The 24,988-nt window shown below is 35.6% G+C and overlaps 2 protein-coding genes across 3 annotated transcripts; one reads left to right on the forward strand and one right to left on the reverse strand.

The window, feature by feature from the left end:
• Positions 1-6,483: 6,483 nt before the first annotated feature.
• LOC129940013 (putative nuclease HARBI1) lies at positions 6,484-7,777 on the forward strand. The gene is made up of 4 exons (XM_056048231.1): positions 6,484-6,617; positions 6,678-7,104; positions 7,159-7,303; positions 7,369-7,777. Exons 1-4 carry the CDS (start codon positions 6,505-6,507, stop codon positions 7,755-7,757), a joined length of 1,074 nt encoding a protein of 357 aa, XP_055904206.1. The 5' UTR covers positions 6,484-6,504; the 3' UTR covers positions 7,758-7,777.
• A 51-nt stretch (positions 7,778-7,828) lies between these two features.
• Positions 7,829-9,393, reverse strand: LOC129939964 (uncharacterized). Of its 2 annotated transcripts, none has more exons than XM_056048170.1 (3): positions 8,987-9,393; positions 8,619-8,898; positions 7,829-8,556 (listed from the first exon to the last, which is right to left on the reverse strand). In XM_056048170.1, exons 1-3 carry the CDS (start codon positions 9,197-9,199, stop codon positions 8,237-8,239), a joined length of 813 nt encoding a protein of 270 aa, XP_055904145.1. In that variant the 5' UTR covers positions 9,200-9,393; the 3' UTR covers positions 7,829-8,236. The 2 variants fall into 2 exon arrangements, with proteins under 2 accessions (XP_055904145.1, XP_055904144.1); XM_056048169.1 differs by having other exon boundaries at positions 7,833-8,556; positions 8,619-8,922.
• Between the last annotated feature and the right edge of the window lie 15,595 nt (positions 9,394-24,988).

Below are 24,988 nucleotides of genomic sequence, written 5' to 3' on the forward strand. Positions count from 1 at the left end.
ATACAAAATGACGCATAGGCGTAGTAGAGGCCGTATGCCCTTTAAGGGGATCCCAACGGACTCAACTGATATGAGGACCTAAGTAAGTAACTAAGCAAAGTTTATATTTGAATTTTTTTCTTCAAAATTTGATATTTCAAAGAAGGGTTATTATTTTTAAACAAAATTCAAAGTGAACTATTTGCGGCCAAAGACTTCTCCAATCATATATTTACAGCCATTTTATATCGAAGGGGATATTTACAGAAGAACAAAAGCAACTGAACATTAGACACGTTGTAGCTAAAGTTACTAATCAAAGCTGACTTTCATGAAGTTTTCGTTATGGATTTTAAAAGGTTCATCCCTCTTTTAAAGGATTTTTTACCTACCTTAGTTTTTCTCTGGCACTAATCTTGATTACCCGTTATCATTTAAGTTTCATCTTTATTTTTAAAGCCTATCCTTATGTTATAGTTTGATGGTTTCTTCCTGAATTACTTAAAGACTCTTTCAGTGATTCCCATAATTTCACTTCATAAAATATTAATTCCAGATTTTAAAATTTAATTTCAATACTCCTTAAATTTTCGAAAGAAGTGCTCAACAGAATCAAAAAACAAAAAAAGGCCAAAAATTCCTTTTTCTTGGGATACCTTACATTTGAATTTATAGTTATTACCACAAAATTAAGTGAATTTTTAGGGTCTGGAATAATATTTAATTCTAACACCCTGCCAACCCAAGTCGAGCCAGATAACACGTTAACCTTTTTGTATTTCTTCTTTTTTGTTGATACAATTTAAAAAGCTGGACCAACCCATCTCGTCTACGCCCGGTGGCTATACAATAAAGGTATGTTCAGATTGGTATTCTTGTCCCACTATATAGCACGCAGCACCCAATGCCAGTGCCAATGCCAGTCCCAAAGTGTAGGTAAGGTAACCTGGTACAACTCTCTTAAATAATTAAATCCCTTTGCAATATAAAAGAGGTATTTTATGGTATCTGGGCCCCTTCAAAAGCTTTTGGTTACACACTACATCTAGTGGTAGTTCAACTGCATAGTTATAAGTAGGTATAGTTGTTTCAAACTTGTTCAGCTGGGCCAAACTCAATTTATAGCCAACTTACCGTCCTGAGGACGGTGCAGAGGAAAACTCAAAAAAAAAAAAAAGAAGACCATTCCATTCTTTTACAGTCCGCGCAATGTTCTTATATTCGTTTTCGTGTGGCATACCACAAGGATCCATCCACACCACACCATGAGTCGTACGTACGACTTACCTACCCACTACGTATGGTTAGAATTTCAGTTCATATCACTTACGTGATGTGAATTTCAATTAGAGAATAAGCGATGGTCTTGGAATTTATTTCTCGAGTGCACCTTCTTTTGGTTTTCTCCCAAATGCGGGACGTAATGTGAGCAATGACTCCCAATTGGTGCTACTAATGCGAGCATTTTTATACTTCAACTTTTTCTTCGGCTTCTTCGACTTGTTCGACTTGCTATGCGTCTTAAAACCGAAATAATAAGAACACAGAGATCGAATCGGGACAATTTAATGGCCATTAAGTGATACATTCACGTAATTTTATTTCCTTAAAAAATCCTTCTTGCTAGCGGGCTGGCTTGCTGGCTCAATACGACTTGTGGCTGGTTACCTAGAGATACCTTAAACTTGCTGTGGAGCTCCACCCTTAAAATATTCAAACATGCAAGTATCGACAAATTATTTTCAAAAGAGACCATTCCCGGCTATCACACCCCATATTCCCGCGAGTTCTTGAAAATATATGAAAGCAGGGGAGGGGGGGGGGGGGGTATTGGTTGTACACTGTACAGGTACAACCAATACAGGGCTCTAAAGGTAGATTCAAAATCACGACGAGCGACGTGATTGTGTTCCAACTCGCTACCCCACTATAAAGTAATTCCATTCTTCTTCACCTGATGTGAATTAAATTATCGCACGATGTTTTCAAATAAAATTAAATCAAACAGACCTCTTAAAGTCAAGTCAAAAGAATATAGTATACCTAAGTTTAATGCAAACAACAACTTACCAAACACAAACAAGCAAAACAACAACAACTTCAACCTCAAAAAATTGTATCTTTTAGTTTATACGAAGATATTTTTTACGGTTTTTGTATCTTATGTTTAATGGAACGTGATTGTTGTGTACCGTTTATGATATGCACCGCGCACAAATGGAGAACATTTCCATCACGATTTGTGTTCTTGATGTTGATGATCGTTATCATGAGTGTTTTTGTATGGTGGTTTGATGTAGTTAAGGTTGCATTTATGTGACAATGGATATTCAAAACTCCTCCAACCACAAAATACTCGTACGTACGCTTGGTATAGCTTTGGTTTGTTGAATGCAGCAGTTAATGTGCAATTTACATGGAGTGCCATTAGGTTCGCGTGTGGGACCTGCTTTGTTTGCTTAATTAAGCTACTGTTTGCAGATTGGCTTGCCAATGCGTGGTCGTTATATAATTGGTTGCCACTTAGGTTATTATTTGAAAGGAGTTGGTGATTTTTTATTACGGATGTAGTTTGCTGGTTTTTTTTTGGAATTTTCAACGCGAATTTTGACTATTTTTGTAACGATAACGATGAAGTTGGTAGTGCCCGTGGCATCATGGTTAGTGCGTTAGACTGCCAGAAATTGACCAATATTTACAACAGATGGACGAAATAATCAAACGAACGATGGAACGGACAATACCGAAGTACAAAGAACGGGACCAAATGGACGTTTACGGAAACGCGAATATTGACGCACTACGCAGGCACAAGAGTGGCTTCCTGAAAAGATCCAAACCGTTGTACAGACGACTTACAGACCCACATGACTTGGAGATTAGGACACTGAAGTCGTCAATAAAAAATGTCAATCTGTTGATTAAGGAGAACTACAGGCTATCAATTAACAAATACTGGGACCGCTAGATACGGTCAGTTAATTCCAGTGACCCTAGTTTGTTCCACAAAATCAACAAGATATTCAGGAAAAAAAAACGAAAATGACCTTCCTTGTGTAAAACTCCAAAGAACTGAAGAGAACAGAGACGTACTCAGCGCAGATAGATCAAGAAGAAGCCTTCTTTGACGATGACTTTTATATAATTGAAGATCCGAAGGTAAAAGTGGAGGCAGTGGGAGCTGCTTTACAGAAAGTGTACAAGGTGAATGGTAGCATTCGACCCAACCATGACACAATGGCGATCTGAGAACCGCGGTTGAACGCGGTTCAATGACGATTCCTTGGCAAATGCCATTACTCCGAGCAAACGGGACAAAGTAGCTTGTTGGTGAGGAAGCTTGAACTTGAGCTGATCTTTAACTCAATAAAAAACAAAAAGTCAGCAGGTGTCGATGGTATATCCAACGTTGTACTAAGACATTTACCGATGGAGTCAATTGATATTTACACCACACTCTTCAATAATGGATATAATCCAGTGCATTGGAAGACCGCTGGGGTTCATCCTCTCAAGAAAAAAGGAAATAACAACTCCAACTCGTTAAATCTTCGGTCGATAAGTCTTCTTCCGAGCATCAGCAAAGTTTTTGAAAAAATCATTAATAGGGCTCTGACTAAGTGGGCTACGAACAACAAAATAACTCCGGATAAACAGTTTGGGTTCAGGGCGGGTCATGACACAATTTCCGCTGCGTCTAAACTAGTTGTTGATATCCAATGGAATAAATCAAAACAACAATGCACAGGTGCTGTTCTGGTTGATTTGGAAAAGGCCTTTGACACCTTAAGTTTAGAGGGTCTTTACCTAAAACTGAGCAGGCATGGCATAAGCAAGCTACTGTTGTATATTTTGTTTGATATGCTAACGGTAGAAAGTTTGTAATGTTGTGGCAATGTAACTTCTACCACAACATTCTTAATTAAAAATGTTATTCAACAAAGAGCCGTGAATTCGCCGATTCTCTTCAGCATTTACACCAGCGATCTTACTAGTTAGGCTAGTTTTATGAATTTTTTTGGAGCTGTAAGATCGTTTTAAGAATAAATTAATAAAAATGAAACTTAAAAATGTGCGTTAGACTGCCATGTAGCGGGTCTTGGGTTCGATCCCTGGCTGTGCCAACTAAGGTTGTTTTCATGGGTACTGCTTCTTGCAAGGAATTGACAAATTCTGGAAGAGTAATTCGATTTAAAACTGTAGGTCCCCTCCATTCCTGATAACATTACTCGCTTACAGGAAAGAGCCGTAAGTCACTAGGCCCTAGTTCTAAACAGACTGTTGTTCACATAATTTATTTTTATTTTAACGATTACATAATTATGTAAAATATTCATGTTGAAAAATTAAATTTTCCATCAGCATTTCTAGTATTTTGAAGTGAAAAAACTTCGCTCTCTTTTAATAATAATAATAAGTAATTTTATCAATTACTGTTTTTAAATAATAAGTAAAACTGGAAGAGTTGCGTTATGATCAGAAGTAGGGTGTTAAAAGTATTTTATTCTCTTTGCATTTTTGCAGTTAAAAAAAACTTCAATCCGCCTTAAAAACGAATGTGGCAAAATATATTTATAGTGAAATTTGTGATGTTTCTAAGTTTCCATTATTGTTTGTTTGAAATGGGACTTGACGTGAAAAAGTTGAGGGCGTTTGTGTCATTTTAAGTAAATACCAAATGTTTTTTTATAGAGTGGCAACCATGTTTATCAGAATCTTTTGACTATGTAAACAGGGATATCATGCCAAAAGAAAGGTCTTACATTTTATTAAATATAATATTTTTGCATTTTTATGAGCAGCTGTTTGAGTTATTTGTGTGTTTTCTTAGTTGATCAGAAATTATTTGATTATGACAACAATAAAAATGCGAGGGAGTGGTTGAGGTTGTATTATTCACTGCAATAATTTACAAAATAAAAAAAGAACTTTTAAGTAGCTTACCTTTAAGAAAATAGGTGGATTATTTTCTGATTTACAATAAGCGACTTATTTTGTGAGTGACAAAATGAAAAGTTGTGTGTCTTATTGAGAATAACTCTTATTTGCATTGTTTTATTCTTTTATCAATTGTCATTCGTCAAAGTTGACGAAAAGAAAGAAGAAATGATTGACAGCAATAATGAGATAACAATGTAAATTGTTTATAAGAATTTTTATTGAAGTCTTAATTTTTTTTTTATTTATCATGGACGTGAAACTTTTGAAGATAATCAAAAATTCTTGAAGCCTTTTTGAGGAATTTATTGATATAAAATTTGACAGTTGATAAATATATTTTTGATTGTTGGTATTCAAACACCCGCTTTGTTAGATCTTGACTCCAGATTCGGGAAAATTTAAATAACTTCAGAAATACCATTCTATCAAACGCACCGCACTCGAACAAAGTTTTTTTCTTTTCAAAATCATTTGACAGAAATGGAAACAAAAAATTTGTATTCAGCACTAAAGAAAAACAAACCAGGATAAGAGAAATATATGACTTAGAGGGACGTTCTTTTCAGGAGATTTGGAACTTTTTAAGCTGGGACAAACGACTTCAACCAAATGTGTTGTCGTTTTTCAAGAGTTAAACATAAAAGATTGTCAATAAGCTTTTTCTAAAAAAACTAACGGAAATAGCAATTGCTTTCATTTGTTTCTGAGACATTTTAGCCGAAAGCCAAATTATTGCAGCTTATTTTTAGAGGTCTGTTGCTTTGATGATTTTGTAATTGACATTAAATGTACTCATTTTAGGCATTGATAGTGTTTCAGGCATATGACCGTCATGGCTAACACGGAGATAGCCTAATTTTAAGGTCCAATTTTTGATGATTTTTACGGCGAATGTTGTCTTCCAAGAAGTCAATCGTTTTGGGCCTATCTTTATAGAGTAGCGGCTTCACATACCGTCACAGAAATAGTTAAATCGAATTATCTACTCGTAGGTCTCGGTTGCGTAACTGTTACGAGGAATGATCAGAACGACCTTCCATGTCTTAAGCTTCACAAGACGACAGCAAACAGAGACGTACTTCTGACAGCAGGAATAGATCCAGGATACACCGTTTTCTTTCTTGTCGAAGATCCTCAGAAGAAACCAGAGGCGGTGGGGTCTGTTTTCTAGCAAGTGTACAAGGTGAATTCTAGCATTCACCCTAATCACGACCTGGAAAAAAGAGCCCTGCAGCCCTACTTCTAGCTTCCTAACTACATAACGCAGTGGCGATGCGAGAACCTCGGTCTTACAAGGTTCAATGCCGAAAACTTGGCAAATGCTATCATCCCCGAGCAAAATGGGACAACTATCCTATTAGTCACGAAGATAGAGCTCCAGGGGTGCCAGCACGTAACTTGATACAATCGAGGATTGTCGATCGTCGATGAACTCGAAACAAATTATTTTTGACAGCACGTAATTTGAGACGAGTTCCATTGTGACTTTTACTTAAAAAAGTCATTGTGAACTATAAAATGAAATGTCAAATGAGTTTTCTTTGAAATTATTCCATTCTAGTTTCAATTATAAGTTTTTTCGAAATGTTTTTCTTTGATTCGGAGACTGAAAGTGAAGGCGAAGAAGTGTCCTATGCCAAAATAAAAAGAAGATATTTGAGAGATAACAGCAACCCATTCGAATTGAGTGAAAATGAGTAAATATTCAAAAAGAAAAGAAAGATTATGTATAACATTTGTAAAACAATTTTTTTTAGCTTTGTACAGCAGTTTAGAGTCAACAAGGAATGTTTTAAAATGATACTCAGCTCGTTAGATCTTCCACAAGACAGAAGAAGAACATCAGTTCCACCAGTTCTACAGCTGTGTGCAACATTAAATCTCCTAGCTAGTGGGAGTTACCAAACCAATGTTGGAACAAATGTGTTGCTAAGTATGGCACAGACAACAGTTTCCAAGTTCTTTCGCCGAACGTTGAGTCTCCTGGAAAATAAGTTTTGTCCGCAATGGATTAAATTTGATTGCTCTAAATTTAGAGACAGCAAGGAGTACTACTATAGGAAATTTAAACTACCGGGAATAGTGGGCTGCGTTGATGGTACTCATATTCCTATTTTAAGACCAAAAGAAAACGAGCACATCTATTTCAACCGTAAAGGGTTCCATAGTTTGAATGCAATGGTGGTAATATTATGAATTCTATTTTACATACTAAAATGTACATATCAATTTGTCTAGATTTGCAATCATCTAAACGAAATAATAGCAATCAACAGTTCACATGGCGGTGCTGCACATGACTCGGCTGTTTGGAATTGCAGCAATGAGGTAGAGTTTCTAAAACAACAATTTCATGCAGGTGAAGTAAGCATTCGACTTCTGGGTTAGTTACTTTGTTTTAATTACATGTGTGCATATAATTATCAAGTAACTATTGTACCGTTCAAGGTGATAGCGGATACCCTTTACAGCCGTGGCTATTAACACCATACCGAAATGCAACAGAGGGAAGTGCAGAAATACGGTTCAACAATATCCATTCCGCAGCTAGGAGCCAAATCGAAAGAACTATAGGAATTTTAAAAGGACGTTGGAGGTGCCTATCAAATGAACGAAAACTTAGATTTGACCCCGAAACTGTCACACAAATTATTAATGTTTGCTGTGCTTTGCATAATGCTTGCATTCATTTTAGGCTACCATTCATACCAAATGCTATAAGTATTACTTCAAATACAAATAACACACAAGCTGATGTAATTTCAAATTCAAACCTTAATGACAATTTATCAAGAATTGCCCAAAATATAAGAAATAATATTAAAAATTCATTATAAAAAAATATAAATGAACAATACTTAAAATTTGTTTTGAATTCTATTTATTTTGTTTATTTCAGTCTTTTACCTTAGAGCTATTAAATCAAAAGATAGACATAGCTACATATGAACTTTAAACATAAAAAAAAAAACTTAAAAAAGGAACATTTCATTTCTTAAACTTAGATAAAAAAAAATACTTCATTTGGTATACAAACTAACAATAAAATACAAAAATACTTAAGGGCTAATATTAAACACAAAGGATTTAGGAATCTTTTCTTTTCATTTTGGTTATGCTTGCACACAAAATTTGTTGACAGCTTTTAGATGATTTTTAAGTTTTGAACATTGCATACATACTCTTAGGCCAGGCGTGCGCATGCAACTAAGCCGTTTGGTTTCGATTTTGACCACAATGGGCTTACATGGGAGTCCTAAAAACGAAACCAAACTGTTTAGTTGCATGTGCGCGTCTGGGCTTAAATAAAAAACTTTTAAAACTTTCGTGTTTCCACCTCTTGAAGTCTTATACGATTTTCCTCTATCTTGGTGGTCAACATTGCTTCCTGTAGCCGCAATTTTTGATGTTGGTTCTTTTCATACATCTCAAACTTTCTTTTTTTTAGTTTATATTGTTTTTCTTCTAAATCAAGTCTTCTTTTTTCGACTTTTAAAGTGCTGCAAAGCGTTTCATGAATTTTGTCCAATTTCGTATTGATTGTGACTGTTGCAGTCACATATTGTTTCATTAAATTTTCTTTTTCATTTTCTTTTTCTTTTTTATGACGATAAGTTCTCTTTTTAGTTGAGTTGTCTTAAATAAATTTGTTATTAGAATTTAATCAATAATAAGAGTTCATACAACTAGGTACATACCTACATCTTCCACATATAATTCTTCTTCATCAATATTATTTTCGTTTGCATAGTCTAACACTATATCTTCCCAAATGTCCGGGCTTTTAGTTTTTATGTTTCTGTCTGAGTTGTTTTGTCCAACTCCAAAGGATTTTGCTGTAGGGACTCCATCGACTGCTGCTTCCAAACCGGCGCACTCTATAATTTTTTCCTCCAAGTCGTCGATTGTTTTTTGAATGTATGGACCTCCACCCGTGCCTTTTAAGTGAAGTTTATTACTTCTTAATTTGTTCTTCACCTTGTATTTAAGATCACTCCAGGTCTAAAAAAAAAATGATCTGTAAATAAGTACATATATATATACATAATATTTAACATCAACCTACTTTTTTCCAATCTTTCAGATCTTTTTGTGGAGGACCCTCTGTGTTTAGGGATTCCGTCACTTTTCCCCACAGCATATTGCTATCTTTCCTCCCTTGGGCAGTTTTGAGTATTCCCCTCGCTAAATCAAAGTGAACACTCATGAAGTTCGTCAAAATTTCAATTTGTTTTTTATTTATGGACATATTTTGTTTTTCAATATTTTGTTTCTCCATTTTTCCGCACAAAAATCACTGCCGACGATAGCTTATTTCTGTCGAGTGAAAACTTTTGTTTCAAACGTCAATTTGAAGTTTGTGTGCTGCCAAATCTTTCGAAACAATCGAGGAAGCTCGATTGAACCAAAATGTGTGCTGCCAATGCTCGATTGTATCGACTAAACTCGGTTGTATCAAGTTACGTGCTGGCACCCCAGCTTATCTTCGATTCATTAAAGAAAAATAATTCAGCAGGTATCTATGGTATAACTCAGGAAGCTGTGGACATTTATACCACTTTGTTTACAACGTTCTGAATAATGCATATTATCCCGTCTGTGGGAACAGCTGTGGTACATCTTCTCCCAAAAAAGGAAAAGGACAACTCCAATCCGGCGAATCTCCGGTCTTCTGCCAAGTATCGGTAATATATTCGGGAAGGTTTTAAATAGAACTCTTTCCAAGTGGACTGAGAACAACAAAATAATTCCGGATAATCAGTTCGGCTTTAAGGCGGTACATGACACTATTCACGCTACGTCTAAGCTTGTTTCTGATATCTAGTGAAACAAATATAAAAGGCAGTGCTTGGGTGCTTGCCTATTAGACTTGGAGAAGGCCTTCGACACCGTATGGTAAGAGGATCTGTATCTAAAGTTTAATAGACTCGACATAAGTAAACCACTATTGTATATGCTTTATGACATGCTTGTAACATCTTCCAAAATCTTTGATATTACAAATGGTCCTCAACAGGGAGCGGTTAACTCGATGATCTTGTTCAGCATTTTTAATAGTGATCTGATAGCAAGTCTAACTCCTGCAAAAGCGTACGCCGACGGCCTAATTGCGTACAGAACGAACCCACAAATTGAGGTTATCAAGACACTTTTGCAGGGTGATTTCGACAAGATACAGCAATTTTGCGTTGCCTGGAAGTTGAAAATCAACTTTAAGAAATGCAAAACTATTCTGTACGGGACTCCGCTGAAAGGAACCTCAGAGAATACGAGAAAGAACTGGAAAAATCTAGTGATCGTTGGACCAAGCAACTGGCGAATAAAAGTGTAGTATTGTACCTTGGCAACTGGTTGAATCAATAGGGACTTGCATTTCCACCGACATATGAGAGCTGCTCTGTCCAGAGCTATAGGGGAGCCTTTGCCCTGACAAAATGATTGTTTTAAGCAGCCGTCTTAACACCAGGGTGAAGGTGATTTCTTACATGGCCCTTAGCATGCTGAAGATTGCCTATGGGTGTCTGGTATGGTTCAACGTTGCCCCATCTTAAAAGAATCGGGTGTTTAAGAGACAATTACTGTGACGGTGCCTTGGACTACAACGAGCACCAGAATCAGAGTACAAACATTTCTAATCCAACGAGGTTCTGTACAACAGAACTAACATAATGAGAATAGACAATTTATTGCTAAAGCTTGGGGTCGCATTGCGAGAGCGGTGTCGAAAAGTAACAGCTTAAATTCTTGCTTTCCCAACAATGAGTACTACAAAAGTGCACGTTTAAGCGGCAGCCTTCCGCTCTATGATTTTCTCTATTTAGACAGTAGAGGGCTGATACAGGGGATGTAGCGACGGTTCCGCTTATTGACCACGTCAGCAGTAAAACTGTAGATAAGTGATTCCTTTACAGACGAGACGTCCTCGCACTGGACGGACCCGAGCGCCTTCGGTTCAGTAGGACTGTTTCCAAAAGGGACCGAAGAGATAGGGTGAGGCAGGAGAACCAGTTTTAGTGGCTTCAAATTGAGAATTTCTAGACAAGTTGTCTAGGGCGTTTGGTCTTGGAAGGCTTACATAAGTTTAAGGATTAGTTTAGGGACAGTCAAAGTTATCCGTTTGATGAACTAAAAAGTCAGTAATCATGGCTCTATAGCATTTACCAATGACTGAGGCATTCTGGCTTCTGAATCTTACCTATGTACGGACCAATTATTTCACACATCCATATAGCACACCGAATAGTCAATTCTAACGATATTGGTTTATGAGATATGAATCAAAATGTGTTTGAAGTCGATAACTCCACTAGTTCTTGATATATGGCCGATACTTAAAGGTGGTCCGAGAGTGGACGTATAGACTTATAGACGTACGGGCACACTCACACACACACATCTTTTTTAGAAACTTTGCTTAAAAGGTAATTGAAAAATGAAGAAATATAAACATTTTCAATTCGATAAATCAGACCTTTATAAGCCAAAAATAACAGCCTTAAAACTTGCATCTAAAAAATAATAATAAAAATGCTTTCGCACGATATTTTCGTCATGTAAGTATTATTATTCAAAGTTCTTAAGATTTTAAAAAATACAAACCATATAAGAAAACGTATGGATAGAAATTCATAAAGATATTGTAACTAACCCAGCTCAAAACGTCTTTTTCAAAATGTGTTTATTTTCCAAATTTCAAGTTTTGATAACTTGGATCTACTGGAAAACTGATTCAGAAACCAAATTATTCAACAAACAATTCCTTGACCCTTTAGAGCCTATCAAAAAAAAATGAAGGTACAAGGAAAAGATCTGTTTAGACGATGAATAAAGCGAACTTCCTCCGACAGCCTCTGAATCATAAACCTTAATCAATCTTAATATTTTCTGCACACTTTGCAATTATTACTTATTTTGATTTATTTTTCAGTTGCATACAATTTCGCATCATACAAACAAATGATAAAATAAAAAGAAAATGTTTATATCTACTAAATTGACCACGAGAACCTTTTAACATCATTCTCCATTAATTGAATCCTCCATCAGAAACCACCACCGGACGAGTGTGTGGTGGGTATCCGCACCTGCGATCTTCAGAACCGACCCAGCAATACCACGAAATGGCCTTCCTTTAGCTGCGATGATGATGCACTCTGGATATATACAAAGATAAACCTACCTACATTAAACCCATAACAAACTTTACCATCAGCTACTGTGCATCCTCAAGACCACAAAAATAAAATAAAATTTAACAGAAAAAAATTCAAATAAATAAAACGAAAAGGAAAGCTTTATTTATTTATTATATTCGCCTCCAACATGCACTTACTGCACGAAACCACCAATAAACACCTTCTTCAACGATCTTTGGAGTCCAACACGCCCGGACGCGACCGACCGACAGGCTGGACGTCGGACGACCGATGATGATGATGATGACGATGATGATGGTGATGACCACAATCTAGCTTGCTTTCTGGCTGGCAAATTCCTTAACCGAGGCCTAAAAATAACCCTTTACCATTTTCCTATACTTGTATAACTACCTACTGTACAAACATATGCGGACAACAGACTCATCCTTGTCTGTCTCCAGACAAAATAAACATTGCACCACGTTCTGGTTGTGGCTATGGCTGTGGCTGTGCCTGGTGGTTCATAGGCCGGCCGGGAGACTTTAAGAAAAGAAGAATTACCTTCGTCGTCGTCCTTCAACACGCGAACATTGTCGATTAATTTAAAGACCCTCAACCTCATGCCACAGGAAAGATTGGGAATATATACATGCATATGGGGACAGGGCACCAACAAAGAAAAAAGACCCTCAAGTTTAATAAAAAGAAACCTGCGCGATTGCGCACAGAGAATATTTTATCACCTCTGCTGAGGTCTGAATGAGTCTTGTGTGAAAAGTCTCCCGGATGAGGAAAACAGAGAATTATAAATGCGTCCAGCCAACAAACGCGAAGACGACGACAACGAGCGACGACGACGACGTTGAAGAAACCAACGACCGACCCACGACGGACGATCGATGACGGGACCAATGGAAGAACGTTTTTCTAGGGAAGAATATGTGCCAATAAATTAACAGACACCCAGCCATTTGCACAACAAAATGGCTCATACACATCCCAACGTATATAACCTTCGAACCTTTATGTCGATCATCAGTCTGTCTATACCGATGGATAGATGGGTTCGGTGATCGGTGGCTTGAGAATCTATTCATCTTTAATAAAAAAAATGAACTTTAAGTCGTTGACGTCGGTCGCCGTCAAGATCACCGCCGTCCAAGTCGTAATAAACCTTGTTTTTATATTCAGTGCGTCACACGAACTACTAAGCCGACGACGACGATGTGAAGCTGCTAAATTGGAGCCAACTTCTTTGTCATCTCTTATTGATTTAGGCTAACAATGTTGCACAAACGAGTGGAAGGAATGTGTGAAACGAAATAAGTCTTCTCTTTAAGTAAAAAGGTTTTTATGACCAATTTAAAGAAAATTGTTGTCTCTTTTTGTGAAGATAAAACAAACTGTCGAAGGCAGATGAACTATCCGTCAGTATATAGGAAAAAGTTTCAAACAAGTCAACAGCAAATAATAATCTAAGTTTTGTTGGAAACAAAATAAATAAATTATGGAAAAAAAAAGTCAAGAAAAAGGTTACTTTGTAGAAATTCTAATAACGGTTTACAAATATGTTTAAATCAAAAGCGACAGTTGTTAACAACACGGCATATTATTGAACTGACGAACGATAGGATTGAGTTACAAAAAAGGGCACAGGCATCTGTCATTCCCAAAAATGTATATTTTTTTCCAGAAATTTTTTATTAATTATTAGATATTTTTATTATCAAAAAAAAATGTCAAGTCTCCAAAGAGACGTTTTTGACGTTTATAAATGTTGAAAAGAGGTCGTATTGATATTTGTTAAAAAGCTCAACCAAAATAACTATGCTTAGAAGATGATTCAGCTAATTTTATACGATCTTCACATTTTTTAACTTTTCGCAATTTGTTAAATCTTAATGGCAACTGTCAATTAAGCTTAAAAGAAAAGTGAATGGAATGTAGCAGTCCAGATTCGGAAATTTCAATTAATGGGTAAGCTTTATTTAATACCACGAGATGTCACTATTTAAGGAAAAGTTTAAAATTTTGGAGTTGTAATAGTAAATTGCTACATATTTGGAAAATTGCCAGTTAGTAAAATGTAATTCCTTTAAAAATATGATTTTTAAATTTTTTTCAAAATTATTTTCATTTTCTCTTAAGACACTTGAGTCAAAAACCATTTCTATTGTAAAGAAAACTTTTAAATTTGAGATTTATAAGAAATTACTAAAAGTTAACAAAAATACTTGGAATACGATAAAATAAGTTTAATTTCAATATCTTTGTTCCCGAGATATTAAATTCGAAAACAAATTTTTAGCAATTTCTTTTAACATTTTTTAAAGGTGCTTCCCGCGACTTGTACGCTTTATTTTTGAACAAATTTGATTAGCTTAATAATGGTTATAAGGAACAGTCTTTAAAAGATAAGCAAAAGTAAACTGTAACTGTTTTCGCAGCCCACGCCCCCGGCCATGGAAGATTTTAAAAGGAAAACGAATCCTCGATTTATAAACATTCTTTATTGATCCCCTGCTAATATTAGTCTTCGCATTGATGGTACATACCCTATAGCCTTTCTCAATAAATGGTCTTTCTAATACTAAAAGAAGTTTTCACATCGGACCAGTAGTTCCTAAAATAAGTGCGTTCAATCAAGCAAACAAACAAAACACACAAAAAATAAAATAAGATTTTATAGTATTATTTTATATTCTTAATATAAGTTTTTATTCACTAAAAATTCGAAGTGACAGATTTTTGTTTTAAGTTGTTATTTGTCAAATATTTTTGCAGTAAATTCGGGATCTTTCTATTTTTGTAGTTTTAGTTTTTGTATGCAAGGTAATAAAATACTAGTCTGTTACTGCAACTTATAAACATAAAACTTGCATTAAGAGAACCTTAATCAGCAAGCTGCGTAGGACTTTCTTGCCAAAGCTCTTGGGTACAATCTCTCAAATAAGTCGTTCAGATTCGGCTTAATGCCACTTTATTTATTATATTTTTTGGTACTTTCGATTCGCAGTACTTTCGAAAAAATAAATGCTGGTGTGCCCCAGGGCTCTTTTCTATCTCCAACACTCTTTTTCATTTTTATTAATGATGTCTTTCTCTTCTTCTTTGGATGTGGAACTGCAATGACAAAAAATCATGAGCTCATTAAATCCCGACCTAAACAGCATTGTACAATTGTGAATAAAAACCGCGAGGAATTTAATACTTCGAAAACCCAATGCTGTCTTGTATCGTTAATCGAGGAGACTGAACATGTCGATATTCTCTTTATGTTTATCACCAACCTTTTTTTGTGGAACAATCACATACGCGATGTCGCCAAAAATGCCGCAAGATGTTTGAGTTTTCTAAGGCGATGCAAGAAGTTTTTCTCTTCGCCTGATCTGGCTGTTATCTACAAGACTTTTATAAGTGCAAAGCTTGAGTATAACTCTCATATCTTGGCTGGTGCTCCTGCAACTTACTTAAGTCTCCTGGACAGTATTGAACGTAGAGCATTTAGATTGATTGGTGGTATTACCATTATAAAATCATTAGCATCGCTTAAAATCGTCGAAATGTTTCTTGCTTCACCCTGTTTTACCGTTATCTTAATAGTTTATGCTCTAGTCAGTTGCATTCCTCCTACAGTTTAACCGTAATACTCGGCTTCTAGGAATGCTCATCAATATACCCTCGAGCCCAACTTTGGTTGTACTGTCAAGTACAGAGATTCGTTCTTTAGCCGTACTATGAGAAAGTGGAATGCCTTGCCACATTCTGTCTTTCCCAGCCATTGCAATATACAGGTATTTAAAACCAATGTGCACCGACACCTCCTTTCAACCCCTCACAAATTAGGGTTTTCTTCAACTTTTAAAAAATCATAGTGAAACCGAAAGTTGATCTGTTCAATGTCCAATACACATTAAGTGCAACCAAATTTCGAATTACCCACTATTTAGTTCTTACCATTTTACTATTAAGTCTAATTTTACAAATATTTAGTATTTTATTGGATTTGCTAGGTAGTCAAATTATTATTTCCTTTTAACAAAGTGGCAGGATTTTGCTAAAGCTGTATAGACGTTGAGGAGAAGGAAGTGAATCTTCATCTTCTCTGTACATGCCCTGCTCTGGCTCGAAAAGGCAAGAATTACCTAGGAGAATTCTTCTTTAACAATCTAAATCATATCAGCATAATCAGCCTCTCACGTTTCGTAAGGGACTCAAATTGGTTCAATTGAGCTTAGATGGTAGCCTCAAGACTAATACCACAATAATGAGCTAATAAACTGGCCTAAGTGTGTCCTTTTCCATCTTGGACAGCCTTTTTAACCTTACCTAACCTAACCTTAAGAAACCGAACGCGAACCACTATGATAACTTCCCATTCCGTCTGTCGATTCGTCAATTTTAACAAAATATTTGTAACGATATTTAGTGTGAGATACAAAAATTTGAAATCAATACTTTTCTTTGTTCTCCTAATACTTGAGTGGAAAACCATTTCTTATCAGTTTTTTTCGTGGTTTTGTAGGTTTTCGTGATTTGTTAAAAAAGTTGTCAGTTGCATTTTTCTAAAAAAATTACCAACAATATGTTGCATATGATGTAATAGCTTCATTTCAAAACCTACTTTTTTAGTCGAAAACTAATTTTAACAAATGTTAGTAGGACTTTTTGAAAAATTATAGATATTACTTATGTAAAAAAATACAGATTGGTCTTTTCTAAAAAAAATTTAGCTGAGAAAGAAATCATCAATCAATAACATTATTTATTCACGAGATATCGAGAATTGAACATCAATTATGCTTACTATTTCTTATAGAATTTAATCTTTATGAAAAAACTGACTGTTAAATTTTTATAAAAATTGTGTGAATATCAAAAACAATATTTTCTGAGACATGAAATAAGTTTGAACAAAAATATATAATTTATGAAAAGATATTTGAGTCGAAAATCAATTTTTACCAAGCTTTAGTAATATTTTGTATATGTATGTATATATTTTTTGTATAAAAATTATCATTTCGGTCTTTAACAACATTTTACTGAATTTTGAAAACTATGTTTTATGAAATTAATTTGAAGGCAATAGCTTTACAAGTTGGAAACACATTTTTACCAACTTTAAGTAATGTCTTATTTAGGTTTTTTTTTAAGAAAAAATGTCACATCGATTTTTCTCAATGACGGCAAAACGTAGAATATTCTAGGAGCCAATTATTTTTTTTAGTATTTTTGATTTGAAAAAAAATGAAAATCGATTTTTTTTTCCAAAACTTTACTTGTTTGATATTACATCACAATATATAAAATAAAATGTAACTAAAGTCCCTAGCGTTATTGGTACGTGAGCTATTTTGGGTTAACCAACATTTTTTTTAATTCCTACAGTAACAAAATAATCCTTTTAATTTTTTTGGAAGACCTTCTGAGTCTTTCTGCACTGTTATCAGTATAACAAAATATATTTGAAGTCGATGTCTTCACTGGTTCTTGAGATATGGACGACGAAAAAAGCTTGTCGATAGTAGGAATGTACGTACACCCGCACGCACAGACATTTTTCTGAAAATCTTGAATTTAGACTCTGATGGGTACCTTGAAACGTTGAGAAATGTCAAAATGTTCAATTCAACAAATCAAACCGATTACAATGGGCGGGTTCATAAGGGACTTCATTTGCATTCTTTAAACGTTAAATCATTGAACGTTAACTTTGACCAAGGCAACTTGTTAGTTTTTCAAGTGTCATGAATTTCAAATTCAGAACTTTTGACTTATAATGTTACTACACCCCACAAACCTTTACTTCAAGCTCATAGTACAAAAACTACTACCAAACATTTAATTGTCTACAAAACACTCCCCAGGCAAGCTACAACTCCATTAAGATTTGTATTTTGCATTAGAAAGAAATATTTCTTATTAACTTTCCATAGTAATAAAACTTCCCATATTGTAATGGGTCAGATTTGTCAAATTGAAAATGTTGACATTTCTTGACATTTTAAGGTCCCTAGAGTAGAAATAAAGGATTTTTAGAAAGATGTATGTGCGTGCGTGTGTACGTACGTCCGACGTTTTTTTCGTCGTCCATAACGTAAGCAAAGATATCGAAAAAATCCAATTAACGGTTTTTACTTACGACTTATAGAAACTATATGGCAAAATTTTTGTTTTCGTGCAAAATTTCGAACTCGAGATTTTAAAAAAGTTGGTCCCGTGATTCCGTCCAGTTTGTTTTGTCTATCTGCTCACGCTCCTACAGCCATTGGGTCGATTGAGTTCAAACTTGGAAGTTAAGGTTTTGAGCAGATTCACGTTTTTTTTCATTTTCTTTAAAATCAAAACAAGCAGTGGCCCACATACATTTTTTTGGTCAAAAAACGAAAATTCGAATTTTCTCAAAAACAAACCGATAGATTTTTTTTTAAATTTTCTCTAAAATTTGATTTTTTACCTTGCCTTCTTTAAGTAGGAAAAACATATTTTTGTATTGCTCAGGAAAGGTACCGTTCATAGAACCGCTATTTAGTTTTTTACATTTATATGATATAGTTAATTAACAATCTATTTTTAAGTGCCTATAAAGAAGAATTATCTTGGTACCTTTGTATATCTGATTTTAAAATATTATACTTTAGGAATAAGGTTGTTTCACACATATTTTACTTGCCTTCACATATATAAAAGCATAAATACTTAGTACAAGTTTAAGAAACGAACCAGAAAAAGTAGGTATATGTATTTTCTATTAGAATCACTTTTTTAACGTATGTATACACATTAAAGCTGTATAGGCGTTACGTACAACCACTACAACTATTGCTTAACTGTCACTTCATAACTAAAATCCAAAAACGCATAAGAGCCTGACTGTAAACAACAAATGAATAGCAATTTCTTGTACTTTAACGCAAAAAATAAACTGAACGTAATAAATCCATGTTTGCGCTAAGAACTTGTAGGAAAGAAGGAATGTGATTGGATTGTAGTAAGTACTTTCTGCCTACTAATAACATTCCTTCATTATCATCATAAACATGGCTGAGAACGCCAATGAACTATTCTTTATTCGTTTTAGACACCTGCATAACTACACAACCAATAGGCGATCGCTTTACAATTCAAACATACATGTTCTTTCTCTTTCTTATCTTCAGATAATTCGCTTTCCATCCTGGTCCTTCTAATATGAAATTGAAATAAAGCTATCCAAAGGAAAAAGCTTTCAACGAACTAGTTGAATACACAAACAATTGTTTTCGTTAATTATGCTTTTAAGTATTTTTCATATCCAGGATAAGTTATAGGATGATTTGTGTATTGGGATGAATCACAAGTTTTTTGACTAATTAAATGACATTTATATCTTTGAAGACAAACTTATTTTACAGGTATATTTTTAATATATAGGTACTTTTTTAAACAGACTCTTTGCATACAGGAGCTAGTGCGTGCGACCCAGTCGTGCATTTTGTTTTTGTGAGGATACGCGAAAGACCTAGTTTATGCAGATACGCCTTTAGCTTTTGAGCTACTAAAAAAAAATCCACATTCGTCAAGTTATAGCTAAGATACCTCAAAAGAATCGATGCCTGCAACAACACTTAAATGATGTAGTGTTTCACACATAATGTCAACGTTTTATAATCAACTTTATAAGAAAAATTGGTCCAGCAATGTCGCGATGAGCTTGCGAGCCTGAATATATTAACCTCGGTGTCACCCTGATCTGGGTTCCGGGCCATAGTGGTATCGTGGGAAATGAACGGGCTGACGAGCTAGCCAGGCAAGGATCGGCCCCTTATAGCTCACTTGCGGAAATGGTTAACATTCCTCTTGGTGCTATGAAGGGTAAAATCTTTTCTATCTACCAAACTGAATCAAACCGAAGGTGGAGCAATTTACCCAACTGCATTATATCTAGAAAGATATAGCCCACCTATAACAAAACCCGTACAAACGATCTTCTATGCAGACCAAGGCAAGACATATCCAGGATTGTTGCGGTTTGTACCGGACATTGGCCTATAGGAGTTCATGCAGAGAAGTTGGGTATCTCTTACAACACCTATTGCCGTAGTTGTAGCGACCAAAGAGAAAGTGAAACGATAATCCATTTCCTCTGCAAATGTCCTGCTTTGGCAAACACTAGAATGATATACTTTGGAAAAGCATCCTTTCAAGAACTTGATGAGCTATCTGAGACAAAGATTAGAGACCTAAACTTTTTTCTCAATGCGACAAAATGGCTCTAACATAATCGCTATGAAGCCATTTCTACCTGCCTTATTATAATAAAAAGAAATATCATAATTGATAACTCTGTATAACATACAATTTAACTAATTTTTTTTCTAATTTCTATGGTTAAAAAACCATCCTTTGAATTCTTCTGGGTGACCTTTCTGCATCTTTCTGCACTGTTATCAGTAAAACAAAAGTTATTTGAAGGCGATATTATCTTCATTGGTTCTTGAGATATGGACCGTAAAAAAAGCTTCCCGAAAGTAGGAAAGTACGTAAAAACACACGCACAGACATCTTTTTAAAAATCTTGAATTTAGACTCTGGTATTTTGAAACGTCGAGAAATTTATTTTTCTTTCTTTTTCGAATTGACAAGGAACCTTTTTACAAAAAGAATTAAATGAAGTTTTGCAGAAAATAAATAAATCATAGAGTATTTAAGTTTAGCTTTCAGTTGAATAAAAAAACAATAACAATTGTTATTTTGACAGAAGAAGCCTTGACTTGAATTTTCTTGACTAACTATCCAGTCAACTTTGCATTAAAGTTGCCTTAATTGGAAGGTAATTTTTTGGTAGCTAATAATAATAATAAATAATAGAAACTTGCCCAACTTTCAGGTCCTTTATCTCAGCTGAACTTGCCCTGAACCTGAATGAAATGATGCATCTGAACACATCTTAATAATGAGAATTGGTAGAAAAAAAAACGGAAAACATACAAACCTAAATTTGAAAACGGATCTGTTAATTTGAAATATCAGTAGTTCAGAAGAAGAAATATTAAAATGTTAAGTTCCATCTTTTATCTTAAGAAGTTATTAAAATGGATTAAACATTTAACATTCATGGTTTTAATTTTGTATACAATTATTTTTTATGAACTTGAAGTCGTTCTGGATTAAAATATATAAAAATATGGGACAACATTTTGATTGGTAAATAATTTTGTTCAATAATTTTTTTCATACTTCATAATTCAATATCAAATTCTCTTTCACAGTTTTATTCATGCATTATATGCAATTGGCTTGAGAACTACATAAGAACTCTTCCACTGTTGTAAACACATTACTCTGGTAATTCAAGTGAGAAGAAATTTAAATAATTCACCAATAAAAAAGTAATTTTATTTGATTTTCTGACTTTTCTCCATTTTTTCTTTAATTCCATTTCTTAAATATTGATGTGCAGATTTGCATAATATTTCCATATGAAGTTGCAAAAACGAATCGAGCCATCTTTATATTTTACACATCAGCTGCACATGCAACGTTACCACCAATAGCTTCTTTTTGATATGGCAATAAAAATTCATTTAAATGTACAAATTGACCTCTCATTTCCTTTAAACCAAGAGTCCAAGGTTTTGCTGGATTCATTTTTGTAATGTTCATTTCAAAAAATTGCAAACGAATGGAAATTATTGCAAATGCAGAATCCCCTTAATCCAGAAGTAATGTTAAATTCCCATTCGGACGAGTACAGTACTTTTGAAGGTAGGTACTCGTACCTGGTCTACTGATATGGCCGCAGGCAGTAAATATGCAATTCTCACATCCGGTGAACATATATGAGAGTTCAAGATGGTGGTTTCCCACCTTAAAGCCCTGTACATACCTGATGTTCACCTTAATCCAGCAAGTATACCGATTATCATCGATTGTTAATTAAGCCTCATATCGAAAAGGGAGTGAAAGGGGATAAGGTGGAGAGAATAAAACAATTGTTGTTGTTTTTTTGTCATTTTATTTTGTTTTTTTTTTTGTTCTGCTGCTGCTTTTCAAATATTGTCATGTTGTGCAGACATGTTGACATTTCAAAAGATCTGGATCTTTCACTCACTGGTCGAGTTGTGACATTTGACAAGTTGGCGGCGATTTGGTTTAATAACCTAAGGGCCATCGCACACTCGCCAAAAAAGAACACAGATACCTTTATCCTACATTTTTATACCTGTTCGAGTAACCCGAGCATCAGAAGGCAATTTATTGTTAAAGGCGGCAACTCTTTGGTTAATGGCGCGGCAGCAGTCCTAGCGCTACTGAGACTGACTTGAGACGGGAGAGAAATGCGGCTTATTATGGATATCAGAGCCGTATGCACACATAGCTCCTGGCGCAGCTCAGAAGCGCACCAAGGAATTTGTGTGCAGTGTTCAATGATTTTAGGTCTTTTTCTTGTTCGTTTTTTTTTTGTTTTATTTTTTAAGTTGTGTGACGATATATTTTTCTTTGGTGCGTTCGTCGGAAAATAGAAGAAAACGTGTGTTAGGTTTTTCGACCCAAATATGGCAATTTCGATCGGATACTAGTATAACGACCAACTGTCAAATGATTTTGTGTGCGCAGGTTAGAGATGTGCAGCGACAGTGTTGGTAGCGGCGCGCAGCGGTGGCGTTGCGATAGTTAAAGAGATTCTACTTTTTACTACGATTTAATGCAAAAATGAGGTAACATGTACAGGGGGTGTAGAATTGTGATCCTTGAGTTTATAATTAAATACATTAAATACAAATCTTTCATTTTTGATATACACTGTCAGCCGAGTGTATTGTGCAAATTTATAGAGGATTTAAAAGAGTTTTCCAATAGAATTTTGACAGATTGGTTCTTTTTTAATCAAACTTTATTATCAAAATGAGTGTTCTCTAGAAGCAACTAGTTACACCTATGGGGTACATGGTCGTGGTTCCAAGTCGATTTATTCAAATGAAGTTACTGTTTAGTGTGAATTTAAGGCTGGAGGCGTTATGGGTCCGTGCTTCTTGTTAAATGATACTGGCCAGCCTATAATACCATGATCACCAATTTCTTGTGGCTTGAATTGTATGATATGGACACCTAAGACATATGGTTTCAACATAATCCAACACAATCGATATTCTGCGTAAGTTGGTCGAAGATATAGCTCTTGCAATGCGACCTCGAACGAGTTTTATCACGAAATTGTCAATTCTGTTGATTCGAGCCCTGTTGTAAAGGACCTCGTTGGAATAGTAATGAACATAAGAAGATTCGGCTGTTCGATATAAGCCGGTACAGAGTTGTAAACACTGCCACTCGAACACCCGAAACTTCTCCATCTGGGAAGGGGCAACGTTGAACCACACAGGACCTTTACTCTGGGGTCAAGCCGACTGCTAAAAAACCAGCCGTTTCGTCAGAGCGAAGGCTCCTGTGGCCCTGGTCAGAGCAGCATTTATATGTCTGTCGAAATATAAATACTGATCTACGGAGATACCGAGGAACTTCACTACACTTTTACTCGCTAATGGCTGACCGTGAAGATCAACGTTAACCATCTTGGGCCAGTTCTTGCAAGTGTCCATCGTGGGCTAGGCAATGGAGTCCGGAACAGAATTGTCTCTTCTCGACATTCATTTTTAGTTCCCAGTCGTCGCAATATCGCTGAATCTTGTCGAAATCAAGCTGCAAGATAATTCTGATAAGCTCAACCTTCCGGGCCGTTCTGTTCGCAATTAGATCGCCGGCGTACGCAATTGCCTTTGTAAGACTACCTATCAGATCGCTGGTGTAAATGCTGAAGAGAATCGGCGAATTCACCGCTCCCTGTTAAAGACCATTTTTAATTGAGAATGTTGTGGCAGGAGTTACATTGCCACTTTTGACAACAAACTTTCTACCGTTAAGCATATCATAAAAGAATATACAACAATGGCTTGTTTATGCCAAGCCTGCTCAGTTTTAGGTAAAGACCCTCTAATTATAGGGTGTTAAAGGCCTTTTCCAAATCTACCAGAACAGCACTTGTGCCTTGTTGTTTTGATTTATTCCATTGGATATCAGAAACGAGTTTAGACGCAGCATGAATTGTGTCATGACCCGCCTTGAACCCGAACTGTTTATCCGGAATTATTTTGTTGTCCGCAGCCCACTTAGTCAGAGCCCTATTAATGATCTTTTCGAAAACTTTGCTGATGCTCGGAAGAAGACTTATCGACCGAAGATTTAACGGGTTGGAGTTGCCCTTTCCCTTTTCCGGGAGATGATGAACCACAGCGGTCTTCCAATGCACTGGATTATATGCATTATTGAATAATGAAAGAAATGTCAATTGCCTCCATCGGTAAATGTCTTAGTACAATGTTGGATATACCATCGACACCTGCTGACTTTTTACTGAATTGAAGATGAGCTGAAGCTCAACCTTCGTCACTAACAAGGGACTTGGTCCCGTTTGCTCTGCGATTATAGCATTTGCCAAGGAGTCGTCAGCCGCCTGCAACCACGGTTCTCAGATCGCCATTGTGTCATATCATTTCGGATCTAAAAGTGATTGCTGCCATTCACCTTGTACACTTCCTGTAAAGCAGCTCCCACCGCCTCCACTTTTTCCTTTGGATCTTTAATTATGTAAAAGTCATCGTCAAAGATGGCTTCTTCTGGATCTATTTGCGCTGTCCTGAGTACGTCTCTGTTCTCTTCGGTTCTTTGGAGTTTCAGACTCGGAAGGTCATTGTCGTTGTATTTCCTGAATATCTAGTTGATTTTGGGGAACAAACTAGGGTCACTGGAATTAACTGACCGGATCTTGCGGTCCCAGTACTTGTTAATTGATAGGCTGTAGTTCTCCCTAATCAACAGATTAACATTTTTTATTGACGACTTCAGTGTCCTAATCTCTAAGTCGTCTGTACAAGTTTTTGGATCTTGTC

Source organism: Eupeodes corollae, chromosome 1 (assembly GCF_945859685.1).
Source record: "Eupeodes corollae chromosome 1, idEupCoro1.1, whole genome shotgun sequence".
NCBI lineage: Eukaryota > Metazoa > Arthropoda > Insecta > Diptera > Syrphidae > Eupeodes > Eupeodes corollae.